Below are 20,658 nucleotides of genomic sequence, written 5' to 3' on the forward strand. Positions count from 1 at the left end.
ACTGATCACAAAGGTTGTCCAACACTCTCCACCATAAAACCTCTGTCTTTAAGTTGATTACAGCTTTGAAGAGGCTCACTGGCTCTCACTGCCAAGGAAGCAAAGGGGTAGGGATATTTTATCCATGCTAAAATAATTCCAAGATTGTTTTTTTTGGAAAGGTCTGATGCCAACATGCCTCGGGCTTGCACCCGAAACCGGGCAGTGGAGGGAAGGGGAGTTCTGCCATCTTAACAAGGAGGCCATTGACCTGATAAGCTAATAATTGATACGTTTCTCAGAAGCTGCAGTAGTTGCACTTTCAGCAGAGGTTTGATAGATGCTCCCAGCTGAATTCCCCAAGGATCTCATCCGTGTGAGGCCCAGCACGCTCTCCTCTGCAGCTGCAGATGTTCTGAGCTTGGCCTGGGCACTCAGACTGAAGAGGGGATATTTAATTTTCTTGTTTTCCTAGGGATCTTTGGGGGTGGAAGGTGCTCTACTCAAGCACCAGGAGAGCAATACCTGCACTTGTGTTTGAGAAACTGCAGTTTGCTTTAGCTCAAACTATTTTTTTTTTTAGAAACTGGTAGAGAGCAGCAGGGCTGAAAGGGACATTGGGGGCCAGGCAAGGATGTAAGCACAAGCAGCCACGAGAGGGGAAGGCAGAGGAACAGGCTGAAGGACAGGGTACTGATGGGCCCAAACCCAATGTCTGGCAGTTCCCTTTTACAGCTTCAACCAGATCCTAAATCTTCTTACTCCCATTGCACTTCCATCATCTGCAAGCGTCCATAAAAACCTTCTGGCCCCATGCAAAAAGCTGTGAGAGCATGGCTGATGGCCCCAGAGCTGGCTTGGGCCATGTGGGTCTCTCAGCCACAGGCAACACCCCCAAGTTACAAAGGTAAAGCAGAACACCGGAGTCCTTGCTCGTTAAGAAACACCTCTGCTCTGCTCACTGGCTAGACAGGGCTCCGTGCAAAAAGCAGGAGATGAATATCTAATAAGGCTTCTAATCCATGCCCAGAGATAAGCCAAATTAATTTTGCACAGGCATCTCTTTCAGTCCTGGATTTGGCAGCCACAGAATTGGCCTTTGAGGAATGTTTTGTGTCTGTGCTTTAATCATTTGGGGCTTCACTGTGCCAGCTGTGGTACAAGTGGGGACAATAATGACCAAAGAGACATTTATGTGTGGCAAAATAGATCCAGGAGCCACTTCTGTGTAGTAAAAAAAGGATGCAGGTAGGTATGAGTGGCAGGAGGACACTGAGGTACCACAGGTACCACAGGGACAGTCACTAATGACTCATGGAAACAATTTAGAGATTGCATGGAGACCCCATAGCAACCTTCCAGTATCTGAAGGGGGCTACAGAGAAGCTGCAGAGGAACCCCACCATGACCTGTAGTGACAGGACAGAAATAATGTTGCACACATCAAAAGAGGGAAAGTTCAGTTTAGATATTACAAATTTCTTCTTCCCTGTTAGGGTGGGGAGGCCCTGGCACAGGTTACCCAGAGAAGCTGCGGCTGTCCCATCCCTGAAAGTGTCCAAGAAAAGTTTGTATGGTGCTTGGAGCAACCTGGGATAGTGGAAGATGTCTCTTGCCCGTGGCAGGGGTGGGAATGGATGTGATTTAAGGTCCCTTCCAACTCCTTAACATTCTATGACTCCATGGATTTGGAAAGGACAGTGAGTGCACGCAGCTCACACACGCGGAGGTGCGAAGGAGGAAATGTCGCATTCATTTTACACCGTTTCCCACGCTCTTCCATCAGCAGGATCGCTGCCCGGACGGGACATCCACTGTGTCCCCGGGGAGCGGAATTCACACCATGTCTGTGGGAAGCTGAGGGGGGGGGGGGAGGTGAGAGGTGGGCGGTGTGCGGCTCCCCGGGCCGGGCGGGCTGTGAGGGCACGGTCAGTGATGGCCGAGCGCTGTGTGACAGCCCCGGGGCTGTGAGGGCACGGTCAGTGATGGCCGAGCGTTGTGTGACCGCCCCGGGGCCAGCCCGGCTCTCTGAGGGCACGGTCTGTGATGGCCGAGCGCTGTGTGACCGCCCCCGGCTCTGAGGGCACGGTCCGTGATGGCCGAGCGCTGTGTGACCACCCCAGGGCCGGGCGGGCTGTGAGGGCACGATCCGTGATGTCCGAGCACTGTGTGACAGTCCCAGGGCTGGGCCGGCTGTGAGGGCACGGTCAGTGATGGCCGAGCGCTGTGTGACCGCCCCGGGCTGTGAGGGCACGGTCCGTGATGGCCGAGCGCTGTGTGACCGCCCGGGACTGTGAGGGCACGGTCCGTGATGGCTGTGTGACCGCCCCGGGCTGTGAGGGCACGGTCCGGTCCGTGAGGGCCGAGCGCTGTGTGACCGCCCCGAGCTGTGAGGGCACGGTCCGTGATGGCTGTGTGACCGCCCCGAGCTGTGAGGGCACGGTCCGTGATGGCTGTGTGACCGCCCCGAGCTGTGAGGGCACGGTCCGTGATGGCCGAGCGCTGTGTGACCGCACCCGAGCTGTGAGGGCACGGTCCGTGATGGCCGAGCGCTGTGTGACCGCCCAGGGGCAGCCCGGCTGTGAGGGCACGGTCAGTGATGGCCGAGCGCTGTGTGACCGCCCCAGGGCGGGCGGGCTCTGAGGGCACGGTCAGTGATGGCCGAGCGCTGTGTGACCGCCCCGGGGCCGGGCGGGCTGTGAGGGCACGGTCAGTGATGGCCGAGCGCTGTGTGACCGCCCGGGGCTGTGAGGGCACGTTCCCCGCGGCGCGGCCCGTGAGGGCGGGCGCTGTGCAGCCCCGAGCCGCCCCGCGGCGGCCCCTGAGGGCGGGCCGGGCCATGCGGGGCGGGCCCGCCCGGGCCATGCGGAGCGGAACGTGACGGGGCCGCGCCGCCGGGGCAGCGGGGGAAGCGCCGCCTCCTTCCCGGCCCGGCCCGGCCGAGCCCGGCCCCCGCCACGGGGACGGGCGGGTGGCCAAGGTGTGTCGCGGCCAGGCGGGAGGGCAGCCGGCTCTCGTCCTGTTTCCCTCCCTCCCTCCCTGCCGTCAGCCCGGCCCCCGCGGGCACGGCCCGTGTCCGCCCGCCTTCCTGCCGCCCCCGCCGCCGCCTGGCAGCCGCCCCGCGGGGCTTTCCAGCGCCGCCGCCGCGGCCGGCACGGGGGCTGCACCGCGGGGCCGAGAGGCAGAAACCCCCCCAACCACGAGCTGTGCCAGCCACGGGGCAAAGAGACAGAAACCCCCCAAATCATGAGCTGTGCCAGCCACGGGGCAAAGAGACAGAAACCCCCCAAACCACGAGCTGTGCCAGCCGCGGGGGCCAGCACCGCCTTCGGCCGGGTCCCGGCAGGGCTGTGGGGACGGACGGGGTGCAGGTAGCGGCTGCCGTCCCTTGAGCCCGGGCCAGCCGGGCCGTTCTCACTCATTCTAAGATAAAATAAAACCACAGCACTGCTGGATTTTATAAACTAAACCCCGGGGTTGCCTTATGGGCAGGACTGTCACCCGCAGCCCCCAGGGCTCCCGCGTAGCCTTGGACGCGGCCGCTGTGCCCATCCCGCACAGCGCCAATGCCCGAATTCCCCAAATCCCGAATTCCCCAATTCCTGGCCCAGCGGGGCAGCTCTGCGCCTCTGGAAGTGTTGAGCTCACCTTTTGCTAAGCACATTCACCGGGGATTTCGGGAGGTGAAGCATGTGAGCATGCGAGACCTTGTTCTTTTTCCAAAAGGTCTAAGCATGCACTTGCACAACAGTCAAGTGTTATCCCTGCAATTACATTAGGTTTTACTTTTCACAATACATATATATATATATAAAGTTCCATCAGAACTTCACTTTGCAGAAACTATTATTTCACTTTTTAACATTTCACAGATAATATTTTACTTAAAATAAAAGCACTGTTTCTCAGGTTGTTACTTTGCAGTTATTATTTATCAGTGCAGAACTGCAGTTGTGTGGGATCTGACTGATCCACTTGACTTGGGGTGGCAAGGACAATGTGATTTTCCAGATTTTATTGTGTTGGGACTTTTATATCTGGAACTCAGTGGGTAATTTATGGCTTCAATGTCACGTCTGATGTGCCAGTGCCATTAGTGGCATTCTGGGCTGGTCTCAAATGCTTCATCTGCCCCAGTCGATGCATTACCGTGGTTCTGCAGAAACTGGTAATTTAGCACAATCAATGTCTTGCTTCCTTGAAGAAAGAAACCTTTCAGGGTTTTTAATTCAATGTCTCCTAATCAGTTGGAGGCATTGTATTTCCCCAATATAATCCTGCAAAAAAAACCCCCAGTCATTCTTAAATAAAATATGCTTAATATATAAGTGATGCCTTAAGTAAGCCTTGAGCACTGCCAGGGCACAGAGACATGATCTCTCTTTAAAACAGTTTGAAATGCAGTCCCAAATGTGTTCATGTTTGTTCCAGTAATGAGGGAAAGGTGGTGATGGTTAACAAGAACCAAGAGAAAAACCCCCAGCACAGTCATTTTTGAAGTCAAACAGAGGTTGTGGCAAGCCAAGAGGGAAAATGTTTTCTGCTCTATTTTCATATGACATCGAGAGGGTTGGAGAAGCTGCTGCTGCCTCGCCCTGGCACAGAGAGGTCTGGGAGATGATAAAGATATAGATGATATAGATAGATATACCCCATCAAAAAATAAGTTGACTACAATATAATTTTTAAAATATAATTTTTAAGTCCATCAACAAATGGTTACTGCAAGTACCAGTAACTTTCCCAAGTACCAGTGACTTTCCCAGACGCGTTTTGGTTTCATTGTACAAATTTTTCTACTCAGTAGTTACTTTTTATTGTACATGTGTATCTTCAGAGTGAGCAGGAAGCTTTTTCTGTAGTGCAAGAGATGGCAAATCCAAATCCCAGCAGGGCTAGTCAGAGAGGTGATGGCAATGTGCAGAAACCTGGAACAATCTCTACCACCCCATGCCAGGAATCACCCTCCCCATCAAAGGTGTGAAGAGAAACTGGCAGTACAGGGATGGAGAAGGTCAGAGAAGGTCTATGAAATATCTGACCATTTTGTATTTAAATCACTTCTCTGTAGCTCGCATGCAAAGTGCCAGCCCGATGCAAATCAGCACTGCTGAGTCATGGCCAGAGTGGGGGGAAAAAAAGATAATTTAAAGTGTGACCCAAAAATTATTGTGAGGGAAAGAAAAAAAATCGTCCTGCAGCTTTTGAGTTTGGAATTTGTACCACTCCTTCATGATAGTCACAGTGTACAATTAGGGGATAGTATATCAAGATAAGATAGGCTTAAAACAACTTCAGTCAAACATTTATAAAGCCCAAATTATTGTAGATATTGTAAAAGTATTTTTCATCTCAGCGTTTTTCAACAGCTTAAAAAATAAAGCTCTCTTCTTAAAACTTCTTTAAGTCAAAGGTACAGCAGAGTAGATGGGTAAAATTCTGAATAGTGGGTATTTTGTGTAAAACAAGAACGTGTCAATGAAAATGAAATTATTTTCTCTGTCATTCTGGGATAATGTCTGTAAATATTTTGGGGTTCATTCTGCACAGCTTCTGGTTTAAGACTGCAGGGTTTATCCTAACCCTGTTTTCCCCAGCACAGAGGGTGCAGGCAGGGAGTTTGTGGAAACACAAGGCAAAAAAGCTGCTGTGCTACTCCAGCAAAACAACTGCAGCGTTCCGTGCCATTCCCCGCGGCCGCCTGTTCCTGGGGCTGGCTGAGCGCAGGGCTCAGGACAGGGGATGGCTTTGGAGGGAGGGTTATCTGTGCTGTGTCTCGCTGCTACCCGCAGGAGGGGGGCAAAGTCCTCCTCGTCTCTCTGGCGTCACTCGGCATTTATCTTCAAAGCCCCGAGTCAGGGAGCTGTGCCGGGGCACAGGGAGAGGGGTGGGAACGAGGACTTTGGGCCGAACCGGCAGGACTGCAACCCGCAGCGCTGAGCTTGGGGTGCTCAGGGGGCTTTGCCAGCTCCCTTGAGCTGAGTGAGGCTGCTGGCTCTCAGTCCCCAGCACAGCTCTTCTTTGAATTCCCTTCCCAGTTCTGGTGGCTGAGGTTTAGAAATCTGTGAGAAGATAATTTTTTCACCTTTGTTTCCGTCCAGTCACATCCTTCCACTCTGGCATTTTCCTACCTTGCCCTCTCAGTTCGGGTGAGGCCACCTGAGGAGATCCCCAGCCAGAGTCTGGGCAAGAGCTCTGCCTCTGAGTAGGTGTTACCAGAAAAACCCCTGAGCATTCAAATGAAGGACAAGAGCACCAGCTGTAGTAGAGTTTATATTCCAGTGATCATGGGGCTTTGGGTCGTTTCCTATCTGTTTTTCAGTAACGTGTCTGGTGGTTATAAAATGAGCAGTATTTATCTGACCCGGGAGGCAGAGACATTACCTCATTGTCACGGGGTCAGTGGCAATTAGACTGCAAAGCCCAGCCAAGCAGTGCCGCTGGGTACAATAGTCTGTGGCAGGCTTAACCTTTACGGTCAGCGCTGCTGCAGGGGACAGCGCTGGAATGGCCAGAGCAGAAATGCCCTTTCCTCCCCAAACCCCTCCCAGCAGCTCACACAGCTCCTCCCTGTACGTGTTAAAAGACAGCAATATATTAATTTAGGCAGGATGGACAGCTTAATGATTTATATCAGTCTGGATTTGGAGTTAAAAATTAAGTTTGTCCCCAAAAAGGTGCAGTAAGGACTGAGTGTAATACAAGAGCAATAATTCAGAGACATCAGTGCTTACCCTAAACACGGTGTACAAAGGTGAGCAGCTAGGTCAGCAGCCGTGCCCAGTGTCCTTAACCCAATTTAACCTGCACCTGGAGACGGTGACAACAGCACCAGGGAGCAGCAAAGGGCCCTACCCACTGCTGCCCACCAGCAGCTGAGCCTGTGCTCTAGGACACTTAGGACTGAAGCCAGTCTCTGGAGGTGACACCCTGATATTTCTGCTCTGTTCACACACAGTTGTTCATCACACACTGCTCCTGTCTGTGGGAACAGGCTTGAATCACCAGCCAAACCCCAACTGTGAATTTAAGGGTCATTCACTTTCAGAGAGCACCTTGAACAGTCACCCCAGAGGAGGCACTGGGTGAGGGATGCTGGTCACAGCTCCCCACTGTTACTCACCGGTGCAGGGATTTGTCAGAGGTGGGCAGGATGCTGCGGGAATGCGCCGCAGGGGCTGTGCCTCAGCCTGGCCGCCTGCCACCAGGGCTTTCCTGCTCCCTGGATTCACCCCAGCCTCTGATTCACACTGTCTGCCCAGCCTGCTCCTGCACGAGTTCATGCAGCACCTCTGGGCTTTTGGTCCAGGAAAATTGAATCTTTTGCCTATTTATTTTTTCACTGTATAAAATGTGGGGTTTGGCACAGGCTGAGGTACCCCTGGTTTTCCAGAGAGACAAGCTGGGAAAGAGGGGAGGGGGCAGCGCTGTATGTTATCTTCCCTCTTGCTTTACAATTCCAGTTGCTCAGAATTAGGGGGAGGGTTTGGGTAAGGAGCAGGATTTTCTCCTACAGCCATGTCAGACTGAGCACTAGACCCACAGAAAGACCAGGGGTGAGGCTTAGAAAAGATCTGAAAGGCAAAAATCTGAGAGTTTATCTTCTAACCTTGTAGGCACCAACTCAGCCTCTGAGTTTGGGGTCTCAGTTCTCAGACAGGTGATGGGGAGGGAAGGGTGGGTATATACAGGAGGCAGGAGAGCCTCTGGCACAGGGGTGTAGCCTCTGGTCAGCACAGAACACGCTTCAGGCTGCTCTTCTCCATGCTGGAATCACAGCTGGGAGCCCTGCCCAGGGCCAGGGGGAAGCAAAGCACAGTGTGCACTGGGCAGCAGCCTGGAAGAGTAAAAGCTTTAACTAGCAAGATATCCCTGAGACAGGAGCTGCTTCATTCCTCCTTGGATACTTACTCCTTCGAAGCCCTCCCCAGGTGAGGGGATCCTGCAGCCCACAGCCTTGCTGTCCATGTCTGCTCCAGGCAGCAGCCAAGGATTTTTATTCACTCCACCCCTGCCCTGGGCATCTTTGCAATGTTGAGGAGTAGTTGTTGGTAGAGCATTCCCTTAATGAATGGATTGCTGTGTTTGGGCTGGTACAAGGTGGCTCCTTCAGGGCCATCCACTCATCCCAGACATCCTGTGCACTGCTGCCCTTGGCTCTGTGCAGGAAATTTTCACAGGGCCAGGAAGAAACTTAGGAGTGGCCGTGATGGCACTGACATCAAAGGGCTGCGAGGAACCTGCCTTTCCATCTCTTCCCAACATTTACATCCAGCAGGTTTTGGAGGCCACCATTTCTTTCTATTCCTCCCACTTCCTAATTTTAGGGAAAAAAGGGAACAAGCTCTGGTTGCCAACCACAAACACACACCTTTGGGAGAGAGGCTCCTGACGCAGCAGAGCAGGATGTCTGTGAGCACGTTCAGGAGGAGCCCATCAGCAGCACTTCCCTGTGGATGACTCATCCTGCCCGGCCAGCCCTGCCTGTTTGAGGTTTTCCATAGCCCTAGTCCTGGCTTCTTCCAGAGCAGGAGCAGCTGTAGGTTTGGGGGTGTCTCCAGGGTGAGTCTGGATTTCCGTGCATTTAGGGTTTAAATAGCTTAATTCTCTCATCAGCTGTAGGTCTAAGTGGACACAATCCGGGTTGCTCCCTGCAGAAGTCTGCTGGCTGTTGAGGAGACCTTTTGTGCCAGAATGAGATTCACTGGCAGCAAAAATTCAAATGGAAGGCCATAAGTACATTTATCAGTAAAGGCAGTCACTCACAGGGCCACATTGCAAAGGTCTACACCAAATTTAGCATCACGTGGAGATGTTCCTAAGATGTAGGGCAGTTTTCCCACCACTCTGGGGTTGGAGAAACTCTGTGATTTGGGTCCTGCAGGTGGCTGGGCTACTGCACAACTACAAGATGCACCAGGGGAGGTTTAGATTAGATGTTAAGGAAATTTTCTTCACAGAATGTAAAAGCATTAGGGCATGGTCCCAAAGAAGTGGAAGAGCCACCATGCCTGTAAATGTTCCAAAAATGCTGTGGAAGTGGCATTGAGGTTTAGTGGTGGACATGGTGGCAGGGCTGGGTTGACCATTGACTTGATGATCTTAAAGGTCTTTTCCAATCTTAACAATTCTATAATTCTACTTGATTGTAATGCTTCTTTGGTTTGTGAATAATGAATCATCTGTGATTAAATTGAAGTGAAAACTCCCATGGTGTGTAAATAGAGGCAAGCTGCAGTTTTTAGCTCCTTTTGGGGTTGCTAACTCTGAGGAAATAGAATTTTCTTCCCGGAATGTGATTGTACATGATGTTTGCACCCATCATTCATAAGGAAAAGTTTCTTACAGACTTAACAGATTGTGTTTCCATCTCTGCTGCGTAAAAACAGTGTTATGGACACAAGCGAAATGGAAATCATAACACAGCATCTCCACTATTTTAAGAGTCATATTGGAACACATGGAACAGAGATGGAATTCCACTCTTCACTGCCTTCAGATTTGGTGTTCTGTGTATTTACTTAGCGCTAGAGAAGGGAAGTGCAAACAAACCCATTGCCTCAATAAAGCCCAGGAATGGCTTTGCTCCTGCCCATCCCCATGGGACCAGGCACCATTTCCAGGCAGAGGAAGGCCTCTGGGCAAGCCAGGGCTGCCAAGTCATTCCTTAGATGAGATAAGAAAGGGGAAAAAAGGGCTGAGAGTCGGGGTGAGAAGGGCCAGCTGAGGAGCACTAATGGGTGAGAAAGCTGAGAGACAGGTCTGAGGGATGATAGTGCTTCTGGAGGGAAGGGCTGCCTGGAAATGGCTCTGGCTGTTCCTGCTCCGTGGGGCTCCTGGGGAAGCACCTGCCTCGAGGCAATTTATCCAGCTGTCAGCGTGTTCTCACACAGACGCTGGACGCATCCCAGCATCGGGACTTCAGCTGTGCACAGGGTGCTTTTCCCATCTCCTGCTTATTGTTGAATTTCAGGCTTTTTTTCCTGTGTTGAAGTGGCTCAAACTGCTCCTGTTTCTCTCATGGAGATCTGAAAACAGGGAGAAGATTTGGGCACTTCCACACCAGCAGTCAAGCTCTAAATCAATCAGATTTTCTGGGTGCTTTTTTTGTTATTTTGCTTTTTTTCCCCTGCGAACTTCTCCATGCAATTCCAGCTGCATCTCCTGAGTTACTCTGATTTGGTCCAGAGTTATTCTCTAATTTTTTTTCCTTGGTTTCAATTCCAAGTGTCCCCCTCAGACACGTAACAGCAGCAGAGCAGCCAGGATTGGGCAGGCTGCTCTGATCCAAGTGTCCAGCCTGGCATCTGCCGTGTGCACGTCACAATTTTGGGGTGACTAAGCACATTGGCAGCGGTGTTCAGCAGCATCTCTAGAGCACTGCTCTATATTTGTCTTTCCTTCCTCTGTTTGTGGCAGTTTAAAGGGAAAAAAAGCATGTCCAAGCTGTGTGCTGACAAGACTTGGCGATTTTGGATGGCAGGAGGGGTACGAGCTCAGCGCAGCGAGTACTGGAAAGATATTTGTCACTGCAGATTCTGCCTGTCATATGCAGAGATGACATGCAGATCTCCCTCTGACAGATTGATAGTCATTCCGAGATGCATCCACCCACAAAAACCACAGACATGCTGCTTGACTCAAATCTTGACTTTAACCACAACTTTGTGATGCAAAACTGGTGGAGTTTTTGGTACTTTTTGTTAAAAATGAAATCTTTATAGGGGTTTTCCAGCATCCTTGCTAGTTACTAAAAACAAACCAACATCAGCCTACTGGATGGGACAGCTCAGTTTACTCGTGGGTGGTTTTGACATTCAGCTCATTAACATGTTTAGTCTGAAAGAAGGTTGGAAAGGTAGTAAATAAAAAATTGGATGGAGAAATACAGCATCTCTCCAGAAGTTACTCCTTATGTCGCAGTGACAATGCCAGTTTCATCTAGAAGGAATATTTCTCCTGCTTTTACTCCAAATATCCCCAGCTCGTCCTGAGCACGCTGAAAGCCTGGTCAGTGTGTTTGTAGAAGTCAATGCACCGTGCTGAGAGTAAAGTTTACTCTGTGCCGGCCCCAGGAAATTCACAGCTTGGCACGGAACTTCCAGTGTGGCACGGGAGAACCTGGGCATGCTGGCCCACAGCCAGGGAGCCTCCCGTGGAAATGGAGCCACCCCAGCCTGGCAGCACGAGCTTTGTGTCCCCTGCTGGGGAGGGCACTGACATGGAACTGGCTTTGGCTTCCACAGGCAGCCCTGGGACCTCCTGTGCTCCTGCCACGAGCTTTGGGATGGCCCTGATGGAGCAGGGATGTTGGAACAGGTGATCCCTTCCCACCTGCCCCATCCTGGGATGGGATGTGAGCCTGGAATTGCAGGCAGCAGGTCTGCAGAGAGCAGAGCACACACACGGCAGCGTCTTCAGCTGCTTGCGCTGGGAGTGGGGAAGGGAAAGTACTCCAAATAAGTTTCTCTTGTTCGGAAATACAATGGGCAATTTAAAAGCCCTATTAGGCGCGTGTGCAGGAGCGTTTCCCATCCGGGGAGACGAGGGGGATTGCCATGGAGCTGTATTATGACTTCCATGATATCAATCAAGCCCCCATTATGTAACGAGGTCTCCATCACACACCCCAGCGCGAGGCCCCGCCGCGAGCACCGAGGCTGCAATCCCGGCTCCTTTGTCCTGCCCTCGGCCAATTTGCTGCAAAATTGAGGATGAGGCTTGAATTTGCCATTGCGGTGGTGCTGGGGCTGTGGCTGTGCTTTCAGAGCAGTTATTTGCATTGCCTTGATTAGCATGTCACCTGCTTCATTAGCGGAGAAAAGGCTCCTCCACACTCTCAGCCAGTCATGCAAATTGAGGAATGCACGGAGATCCTTCCCCTCTAGGACTTTCCATTATTAGCAAAATTGGTAGATTCTGTTTGTTCCTTCCTCTTCAGAAGGTCACTTTTGATTTCCACCTCCAAATGGAAGTTCTCATTTAAGAGACAAAGTAATCGTGGTCCCAAGCTTGAACCTCCAGCAGTCCTGCTGAATGAAAGCTGATGCCAAAGGAAAAGGCAGGTGTGTGCAGGGCAGGTGGAACCTCCCTGCTTTCAATCTAATCCTTAAACCAACAGCCATCTGTCTGTCACCCAATCATTAATTTTACTAGATGTCAGTGATGTGTTTTTAGAGCCAAAAATCTCCCTCCTGTACAGGACTTAAACTTACATTACAGATGCCTCTGTCAGGTTTTGGAGGATTTTTTTCACTTGTGTCCAACAATTGTGAATAAAACTTTTGGTGATGTCAGAGATACTCCGCTTTTGTGGAAAACAGTACCTCAAATGGGGAAATTAAACAGATCCCTTGCACAGTTTTTCTGTAAGATCAGGAAGTTGCCATAGGGCACCAGATCTCAGTCCAGAATGGGAAAGTCCTAACACAGATTTGACCTCGGAAGCTGCAGGGACAGAACCACCACCAGCCCCAGCAGGGTTTTCACCACTCCCTGCCTCTGCTGGCACAGCCGTCATGGGCAGAGGAGTTCAGCCAGAGTGACAAAAAAAAAAAAGCTTAGAAAACCCAAGAGTGAAAGAAGAGAAAAGGAAAATGGTCATGCATGAAATGTCATTGCAGAAATGAATCAGTGAATGACCTGTTCGTGGGCTGAGGTGGGGAACAGAGTCACCTTCCTCTGCTGACCAGCTGACACAGCCTCTGCTCAGGCTGGGGACACAGTGTGACCTCCTGAGCCATCTGTGCCACCCCTGGAACCACCCACTCTCCCTGCACCTCCGCATCCCCGCTGGGCGGTGGCTGCGCTCTGCTTCCCTTGCTGCACTGCAAGCTCCCTCTGTCATCTCCCCTCTGCTCCTGGGAAGGCACAGCCGCAGCCTGGGCTGCACCCCGCTGCTTTCTCACGGATCACAGAGCAGGGCAGGGCTGTGCCAGCGCTCAGGCACACGCTGCTTCTGCCTTTTTAAGGTAAAGATGAAGCAACAGCGCACATCCTCAGGGCTGCCCGCTCAGGCTGGGCTCAGCCGCCTCCCTCTCACCTGACTGGCAGAGGCTCCGGGAAGCCTGACAAATTTGTGTCTGCTTATCCCTGGATGGCAGGAGGGGAAGGAGTGAGTCAGGTCTGTGGCTCTGCTGCTCAGGGAAAATGAAATCCTGCTCCTCCACCGAAATCCTGCTCCTCCAGCGCGCCAGCCCGGCGGCAGCCGCAGCTCCCTCTGCACACACCTTGCTGCAGAGGGGAAGACAGATTTGCCAGGAGGTATTTATGGAAATGCCTGTGATTAAGGAGTCCCAATCTCAGCGATAAATCTGGCTGGGAGACTGCTGGTCAGGCTGCCCTCCTCCCTCCCTCCCGCTGAGCTCTCCTGATGACCTGAGCCCGGGGCACGCACCCAGCTCGGACACTTGTGTGCACTCGCCAGATTAAAGGTGATTAATTGTGCCAGGTAGTTCCTGCTACATCTTAATCAAATGCACAATCAGCAACGCTCCTGTGCACACCGTACTTGGAGCTGGAGGGGTTTTTAACTCCCACATGCTCCAGTGACAGCCACAAACCTGAACTATCAGTGGGGAGAGTGTGAAATATCCCAACCCACAGTGAGTGCAGGTGAAGTTCCCAGCATAGAGAGGGACATGCTCTGGTTTTTAAAAATTCAACCTCTGCCCCTCTGGGAAAAGCCCCATCCTTACCTGGCAGGCCCCTGTGACACCACATCCCAGAACTGCCACACCCCCCTCAGAGGGGACACAAACCACCAGCAGCCTCTGACCGTAGAGTATTTTGCATCATTTATTTAAATACCTATATTTATGCATTTACAAATTTTCATAACTCTGTCTGTAGCTTTTTTTCTTTTTTTTTTTTCTTTTGTAGACAGTATTGCAGAGAAGTCAGCTTCTGTAAAATGAGGTCCATGTATAAAACTATGCAGCGGATTGGAGGGGAAAAAAAACAACCAAACAACAACCCGACAAGTTTCCTTTCACACTCTGGAGAATGAGAAACCAAAGAAGTGACCGAATGAAAGGGGACAGGGAGAGGAAGGGGTGGGACAGAGCAGCCTCAAACCAGTGGCTCTCACACAAGCATTACACACATCAGTGCTCAGCTACAGGACACGTTTCAGTCGGTGCAGTGCCTGTTTGCTAAAGCTTTAGCAGGCACGTAGGTCTCTAATGAAAAAATAGAAGGAGAGGATCCTACACACTGAGAATGCAAAGCCTGGACAGCCTCAGCTCGGTCCTGGGAGACTGCACCGACTCGCCAGTAGTGCATCCTCATTCCAAACTTCATTTTGCATAAAAAGTTCCCTTTAAGAAATCTTAGCATTTAAAAAACCCGGTGTCTGAGCTCTTCTAGCCTCAGTACTCTAAAGAAATCTCTTGAAAAATACCTCCTGCTTTCCTCACTTGGAAGCTTCAAAATAAGGTTTTGCTTTAATCGATACCAATTGAACAGCTCACGGAGTCCCAGCGTCATCCCTGGGAGGAAGAGGCAACAAATATGGCATTGCAAGATATTTACACACATGGTACAAAAATGTCCAAGGGTATGAAAAAATCACCAGTTACACAATTTTGCAGCAGCCTCATTTACACCTGTAATTTTATACCATTTATTACATTGTACTAACACACCAGATCCAAAGATGTGCACTCCCTTTAGGACATTCAGGAGTTCCAAATATATTGTGATTGCATAATTCATATTGCACAATTGTATAAAAACATAAATACTAGCTATTCTATTATTTTTTTTTTTAAATACAAAATACATGTCACATAGTCAAATAATCTTTTCAAGTGCAATTCAGGTGCTCTCTTTAGTCCTTCCAAGGAAAAAGGCAATTTTGATAGTTTTGGCACAAAGTTTAACCTCCGTCCCGTGCCAACAGTTCTAATCGCAATCCACGCGCCCCCAACTCGATAGAGTAGCAGTCATATACATCTAAGTATAAAACCAGGGTATTTACAGGATGCACAGGAGCTGCAGGGAGCAGCCTCCGGGCTGGGGATGTGGGGGTGTCCCCGAGGGGCTGTGACCCCCCAGCTCAGGCTGGCTGCTGCTGCAGGTTCACATTCATGGGCGGGGGGTGGCCGAGGAGCCCGATGCGCTGCTTCTGCTTCCTCTGCTCTGTCATCTGGAAAATTAACAAGTTTGCTCATTAGGCCTGGGTGCTTCCTGTGCGTCAGCTCGCCCAAGGGGCTGCTGTGCTTTGTGCTGGCTCTGCACTGGCTACGAGCACTGCCTGCTCCAGGCCAGGGGGGACTCCAGGCATGGCCACGAGCCTGTGCCCAGACACTGCAGTGCCAGGGACAGCAGGGCAGAGCCTGGTGGGCACTGGAAATCGGGAATCCATGCAGGGAACAGCCTGCAGCAACCTCCCCTGTCAGGAATGCTTTGTAACCCGGCCAGCAGAGCAGACGGAGGGGGCGGAAAAAGGGGCGAGCCCTGCAGTCAGGCTGGGAATACCCTTGCCTTTGCTGGAAAACACTGAGCACTCCCTGCTCCCATCCTGAGCGAGCCAACAGCCCTCCCCACCTGCCAAGGCAGGACTTAACCTCCTCACTGCCACACAGCCAAACCCAGGCATTCCCCACCTGCTTCCCAGAAATTAAATAACGTTCCTCTGGTCAGTGGAAAATGGATCACTGTTTGTTATTTCTGATATTGAGAAATGGCCACAATCCAGTGGCTCCATTCTGGTTTTTTAAAACTTTGGGAGGTTTCTGACAAGTTACATAAGCCATGTAAGGAATGGCTCTGGCTGGGCAGGGTCTCAGGAGGGAACAGCTGGATCCCACAGCTGGATCCCACAGCTGGATCCCACAGCTCCCACCGTGTCGTGGCTGTGGAGGAGCCAACACGTGGGAGGCTCACAGGGAACGCCAGGACAGCCTCACCCTGCAGCACTGAGGGCACCTGGGCTCCCCCAAGAGCCCCCACACCCCCAGGGCTCAGCACATGAGCCACAATCCCATCCTGCTCCTTCCAGCTACCCCCACCATGAACCTCTCCAGATTTGCTGTTTAATGACAAATGCCAGCCAGTGTCACTGCTTGTGGCAGCACCCCCAGGAGAGGGGAGGTGGTGTGTACCTTTGGTTCATTTGTGACATACCTGGGATCACAGAGTTGTTAAAGCTGGGAAAGACCTCCAAGATTAAATCCAACAATCAACTCAGCCCCACCACCATGATCACCACTAAACCACCTGGGTGCATCTGTTCAAAACTGTTCAGCACTGATGGAGCTCCCCAGCTGTGCAGGTATCCTGGTGGCCAGCCAGGGATACCCTGCTGACCTAAGGTCTGGAGTTCTCTGTGGGAAATGGGATTGCTCCAAACAGACAGCCTCCCCAGGTGCCCAGTGGTGCTCCTTTAACCAGCAGGAAAAGGGCTGAAACACCATCATTCCTCTTGAAACCACAATGAATGACCTCAGCCCAGCACCCTGCTCACTGCCTGCCCCAAGGGGAGGCAGAGCTGCTCTTTTCCCTTTTCCCTTTCCCCAGGGCTGAGTGCAGCCTCCTGCACACCTCCTGCTCCTCTGCACAGCTGCTGGAATTCTCTGCACAAAAAGCTTCTAATGCCTCCCAGGGAATGGGAGCAGCAGGAGAGGGATCTTCCCAGAGCTCTCTGAACACACACACGACTCCCTGCTGAACCTGAATGCTAAACTGCTTCTAAGATAACTCACAAGTGGAAATGCAGAGAGGCCACAAGGACTTGGATTAAAAATGCCCCTTCACATTAATTATCTTCACTGAGCAAACCGAGAATCACAATTTCACACTGCCAATAAACTGATTCAGAGGACGCATGGAATAAAAATAAAATAGGAATAATGAAAAGGGACTGCAGGAGATATTTTTCAGGCTGTGTAGAAAAGGGATGGGGGTTTGTAGAAGATGTGGCTTTAAAAAAAGGGAAGAATAAAGCAACCAACCATAAATAAGAGGGAGAAATGCAATTTAAGTGTTGATGCAGAACATTATTAATCCTGCACGATGCTCAACGCTTGTGTGGAGGGCACAGGGCTGCAGGAGGGAGCAACTTGGTGCCATCCCATTTACTGGAGAATGAATCTCCTGCAAAAGCTTTCCAATGACAGCACACCTGGGCTAACAGCCCATAAAACCCAGGTACAGTGAATCCCCAGGCACTGGGATTGTGCTGACAGGACCCAAACATCACCCAAGGGGTTCAGGTGAGCCTGGGCTCCCTGACAATGCCTGGCTCCAAAGGTCAGGGTGAGCTGGGTCACCTCCAGGAGCAGGATCCCCTCTGGGTGAGCTGGAGTCACCTCCAGGAGCAGCAGCAGGATCCCCTCTGGGTGAGCTGGAGTCACCTCCAGGAGCAGCAGCAGGATCCCCTCTGGCCAGGGCAATGCCCCTGGGGCAGCTGAGTCACCCTGAGCCACACCTGGAGCTCAGAGGGGCTGTCCCCAGCCAGGGCCCAGCCCCAGCAGCGATGCTCACACTCAGTGACACCAGAGGAGGGGCTGGGAAGGATTTCTGGGTGATTACATCTAATCCCCTGCTGCTGCACACAATTATGGTGTAATCTTTTCGCAAAGAATTAAAGTGATCAGGATTTTAATGGCTCCTGGTGCACTTTGGGGAAGCAGGCAGGCTGGAACTCGGCTTCTAATAATTAGAGTCTCCAGAAACCTAACAAGCTTGAAGAGCAAATGAATGAGAGGTTTTCCCTTTATTTAATTACAAGAAAATAAATACAAATAAAAATTCCCTGAGTTAGTTCCTCTCCTGGAGACAGTTCCTGATCAGGAGGAGGGATATACTGGCTTTGTCACATAATTGGAGCATCCTGCATCTTCAGCAGGGCTCTCAATAATGGTACTTAGGGGAATTCCTAAAAGCTATCACCACATTAATGAAGCTGGTTTCCTCTCTTGCTTTTACAGTCAAATAGCTCTCTAAAAGCTAAACCCTTCATTCTTATTTTCACAAAGACTGAGGAGGGGTTTTAGTGCTTGGTCAGCCAAGAGGGCTGCGAGCTTCAGGAAGAAATGTGTGCGAGGCTGCTGAGGTGGGGAGGCTGCTGTGCCTGCAGAGCACTTGGAGTCAGAGCCTGCAGCAGGGAGGCACAGCACACATGGGGCAGATAATTGTTTCCAGGCAGAACAGCCAAACCACTGCCCGGCAAGAATAAAAGCCCAGACAAAAGAGCAACTGCCTCTGCCCTCCATCCTCAGACCAACTGGAGCTAGGGGCTCTGTGGCACTCAGAACTAATTACAGCCCGGGGCAGGAGGCTGTCAGCTCCCAGTGCCCCACATTAATCCCTTCCTTGTGCTCCACAGGGGGCTGGGGACAGGGCCCAGCTCCAGCCCTGTGATCGGAAGGCAGGAGCCAGATCTGAGGCAGTGCTGGCTGCCAGGGCCCCTGACAGAGGAGTGCTGCATGGAGATATCCTGTCCATGGAGACACCCCTGTTCCCCTGTCCATGGAGACATCCCTGTCCATGGAGACATCCCTGCCCATGGAGACACTCTGTGCATGGAGACACCCCTGTCCATGGAGACACATCCCTGTGCATGGAGACACCCTGTCCATGGAGACACCCCTGTCCATGGAGACATCCTGTCCATGAAGACACCCTGTGCATGGAAACACCCCTGTGCATGGAGACACTCAGCCCATGGAGACACCCTGTGCATGGAGACACCCTGCCCATGGAGACACCCAGCCCATGGATACATCCTGTCCATGGAGACATCCCTGTGCATGGAGACATCCTGTCCATGGAGAGATCCCTGTGCATGGAGACATCCTGTCCATGGAGACACTCTGTGCATGGAGACACTCTGTGCATGGAAACACTCCTGTCCATGGAGACATCCCTGTCCATGGAGACACCCCTGTCCATGGAGACACCCAGCCCATGGAGACACCCTGTGCATGGAGACATCCTGTCCATGGAGACACCCCTGTGCATGGAGACACCCTGTGCATGGAGACATCCTGTCCATGGAGACACCCTGTGCATGGAGACACCCTGTGCATGGAGACACCCTGTGCATGGAGACACCCCTGTGCATGGAGACACCCCTGTGCATGGAGACACCCCTGTGCATGGAGACATCCCTGTCCATGGAGACACCCTGTGCATGGAGAGATCCCTGTCCATGGAGACACCCTGTGCATGGAGAGATCCCTGTCCATGGAGACACCCTGTGCATGGAGAGATCCCTGTCCATGGAGACACCCTGTGCATGGAGAGATCCCTGTCCATGGAGACATCCCTGTCCATGGAGACACCCCTGTGCATGGAGACACCCCTGTACCCCTGTCCATGGAGACACCCAGCCCATGGAGACATCCCTGCCCATGGAAACACCCCTGCCCATGGAGACATCCCTGTCCATGGAGACACCCCTGTCCATTCAGACACCCCTGTCCATTCAGACACACCCCTGTCCATGGAGACTCCCAACCAGCCCAGCAGGGATGGGCTGGGTGCTGGGACAGGAACTGACCCACAGCTGCTGGGCCACTCCTGCCCCAGACAGCTCCATCCACCACCCGGGTACAAATCAGCAATTCATCTCACCCAGCACCAACACCTCCATAAATGCACTGACTGAACCATCTGGCTCAGGTTATTTCTGCACAGAGACCAGCACCACCAGCACAGGCAGCACTGCTTTCCCTGCTCCCTCCAGTCAGGCTGGAATCCCTGTGCACACCTCGAGCTAAAGCCCTGCTGCCTCTTTGACAAACCTGGGTGGGAACCAGCCCTGTGACACCCTCGAGCCCAGCCAAGGCAGAGGCCAAGCAGCTCTTGCTGCAGAGAAGCTGCTGCACCAGAAAAACCCTGCAAGGTCTGGGAGCTCTGCAGCAGCAGCACTTGGTGCAGTGCAAGCCTCTCTGGGGATGTGTGAGCTGCAGGCTGAGGGTGGCAGCAGCCAAATCACATCTGCACAGCAGCACAGCCACAGCTCACAGGGACCTGCACCCCCAGCAACCACTCGAGTCCTTCTCCAGTTTCTTGGTGGGTTTTGAGGTCCCCACAGTGACACAGCTCCTGTGACAGTGTCACACCCCAAACCCTCTGGCTGACAGGATCATTCTCAGCTCTGGGTTCAAACCCCAAACAACAACAACAACAACAACACACTCAGGCTCCCTGCACCAGCCAGGACTCACTGAAGTTAACTCTGGGGATTTTCTTGACACAGGTTTCCCTTTCTGATGTGGTCACTTTGGAACTCTGCAGCTGGGTCAGCACCAGGCAGGTCAGCTGGAGCAGGGGCTCTGGAGGGACATCTGGTTTGTTCAGTTCTTTCCTAACATGAGTTCCTCTGGGAAACCCTCCCTGGGGTTTGCAGAGCCCCAGCTGGCCCCAGGGGCTGCCAGGAGCCGTGTGCTGCTCCTTACCTGATCTTTGAGCTCTGAGAGCTGCCCAGAGAGGTTGGTCACGAGCTTCATGGTGGACTCCAACTTCTCCTGCAGGTTCCTCAGCTCGTTCTGCTCTCCCTCCGAGTCGCTGCTGACCAGTGACATGGCTCTCATCCGCGGGAACCAGTCCAGGTTTCTCTCCTGAGGGTCACACAGGGCACAATTAGGGTTTGCCACATGAAAACCTGCCCTGAGAGCACGGCCCAGACAGAGCTCTACAGCCAGGGACATTCCTCGATGCAGCAGCTCT

General features: G+C 52.1%; 1 protein-coding gene across 10 annotated transcripts in view; it reads right to left on the reverse strand.

Annotated features, from left to right (window-relative positions):
• Positions 1 to 13,758: 13,758 nt before the first annotated feature.
• The window catches only part of ITPR1 (inositol 1,4,5-trisphosphate receptor type 1), a 161,798-nt gene continuing 154,898 nt past the window's right edge, over positions 13,759 to 20,658 (reverse strand). For all 10 annotated transcript variants that reach the window (XM_033071744.2, XM_033071749.2, XM_033071748.2 and 7 more), the window contains 2 exons: positions 20,388 to 20,549; positions 13,759 to 15,127 (listed from right to left, as the gene is read on the reverse strand). In XM_033071744.2, coding sequence (XP_032927635.1) covers positions 15,038 to 15,127; positions 20,388 to 20,549 — 252 coding nt within the window. In that variant the 3' untranslated portion in view covers positions 13,759 to 15,037. The remainder of the gene's footprint in view (positions 15,128 to 20,387; positions 20,550 to 20,658) is intronic.

The sequence above is a fragment of the Catharus ustulatus genome, chromosome 13 (assembly GCF_009819885.2).
Source record: "Catharus ustulatus isolate bCatUst1 chromosome 13, bCatUst1.pri.v2, whole genome shotgun sequence".
Taxonomy (NCBI): Eukaryota; Metazoa; Chordata; class Aves; order Passeriformes; family Turdidae; genus Catharus; species Catharus ustulatus.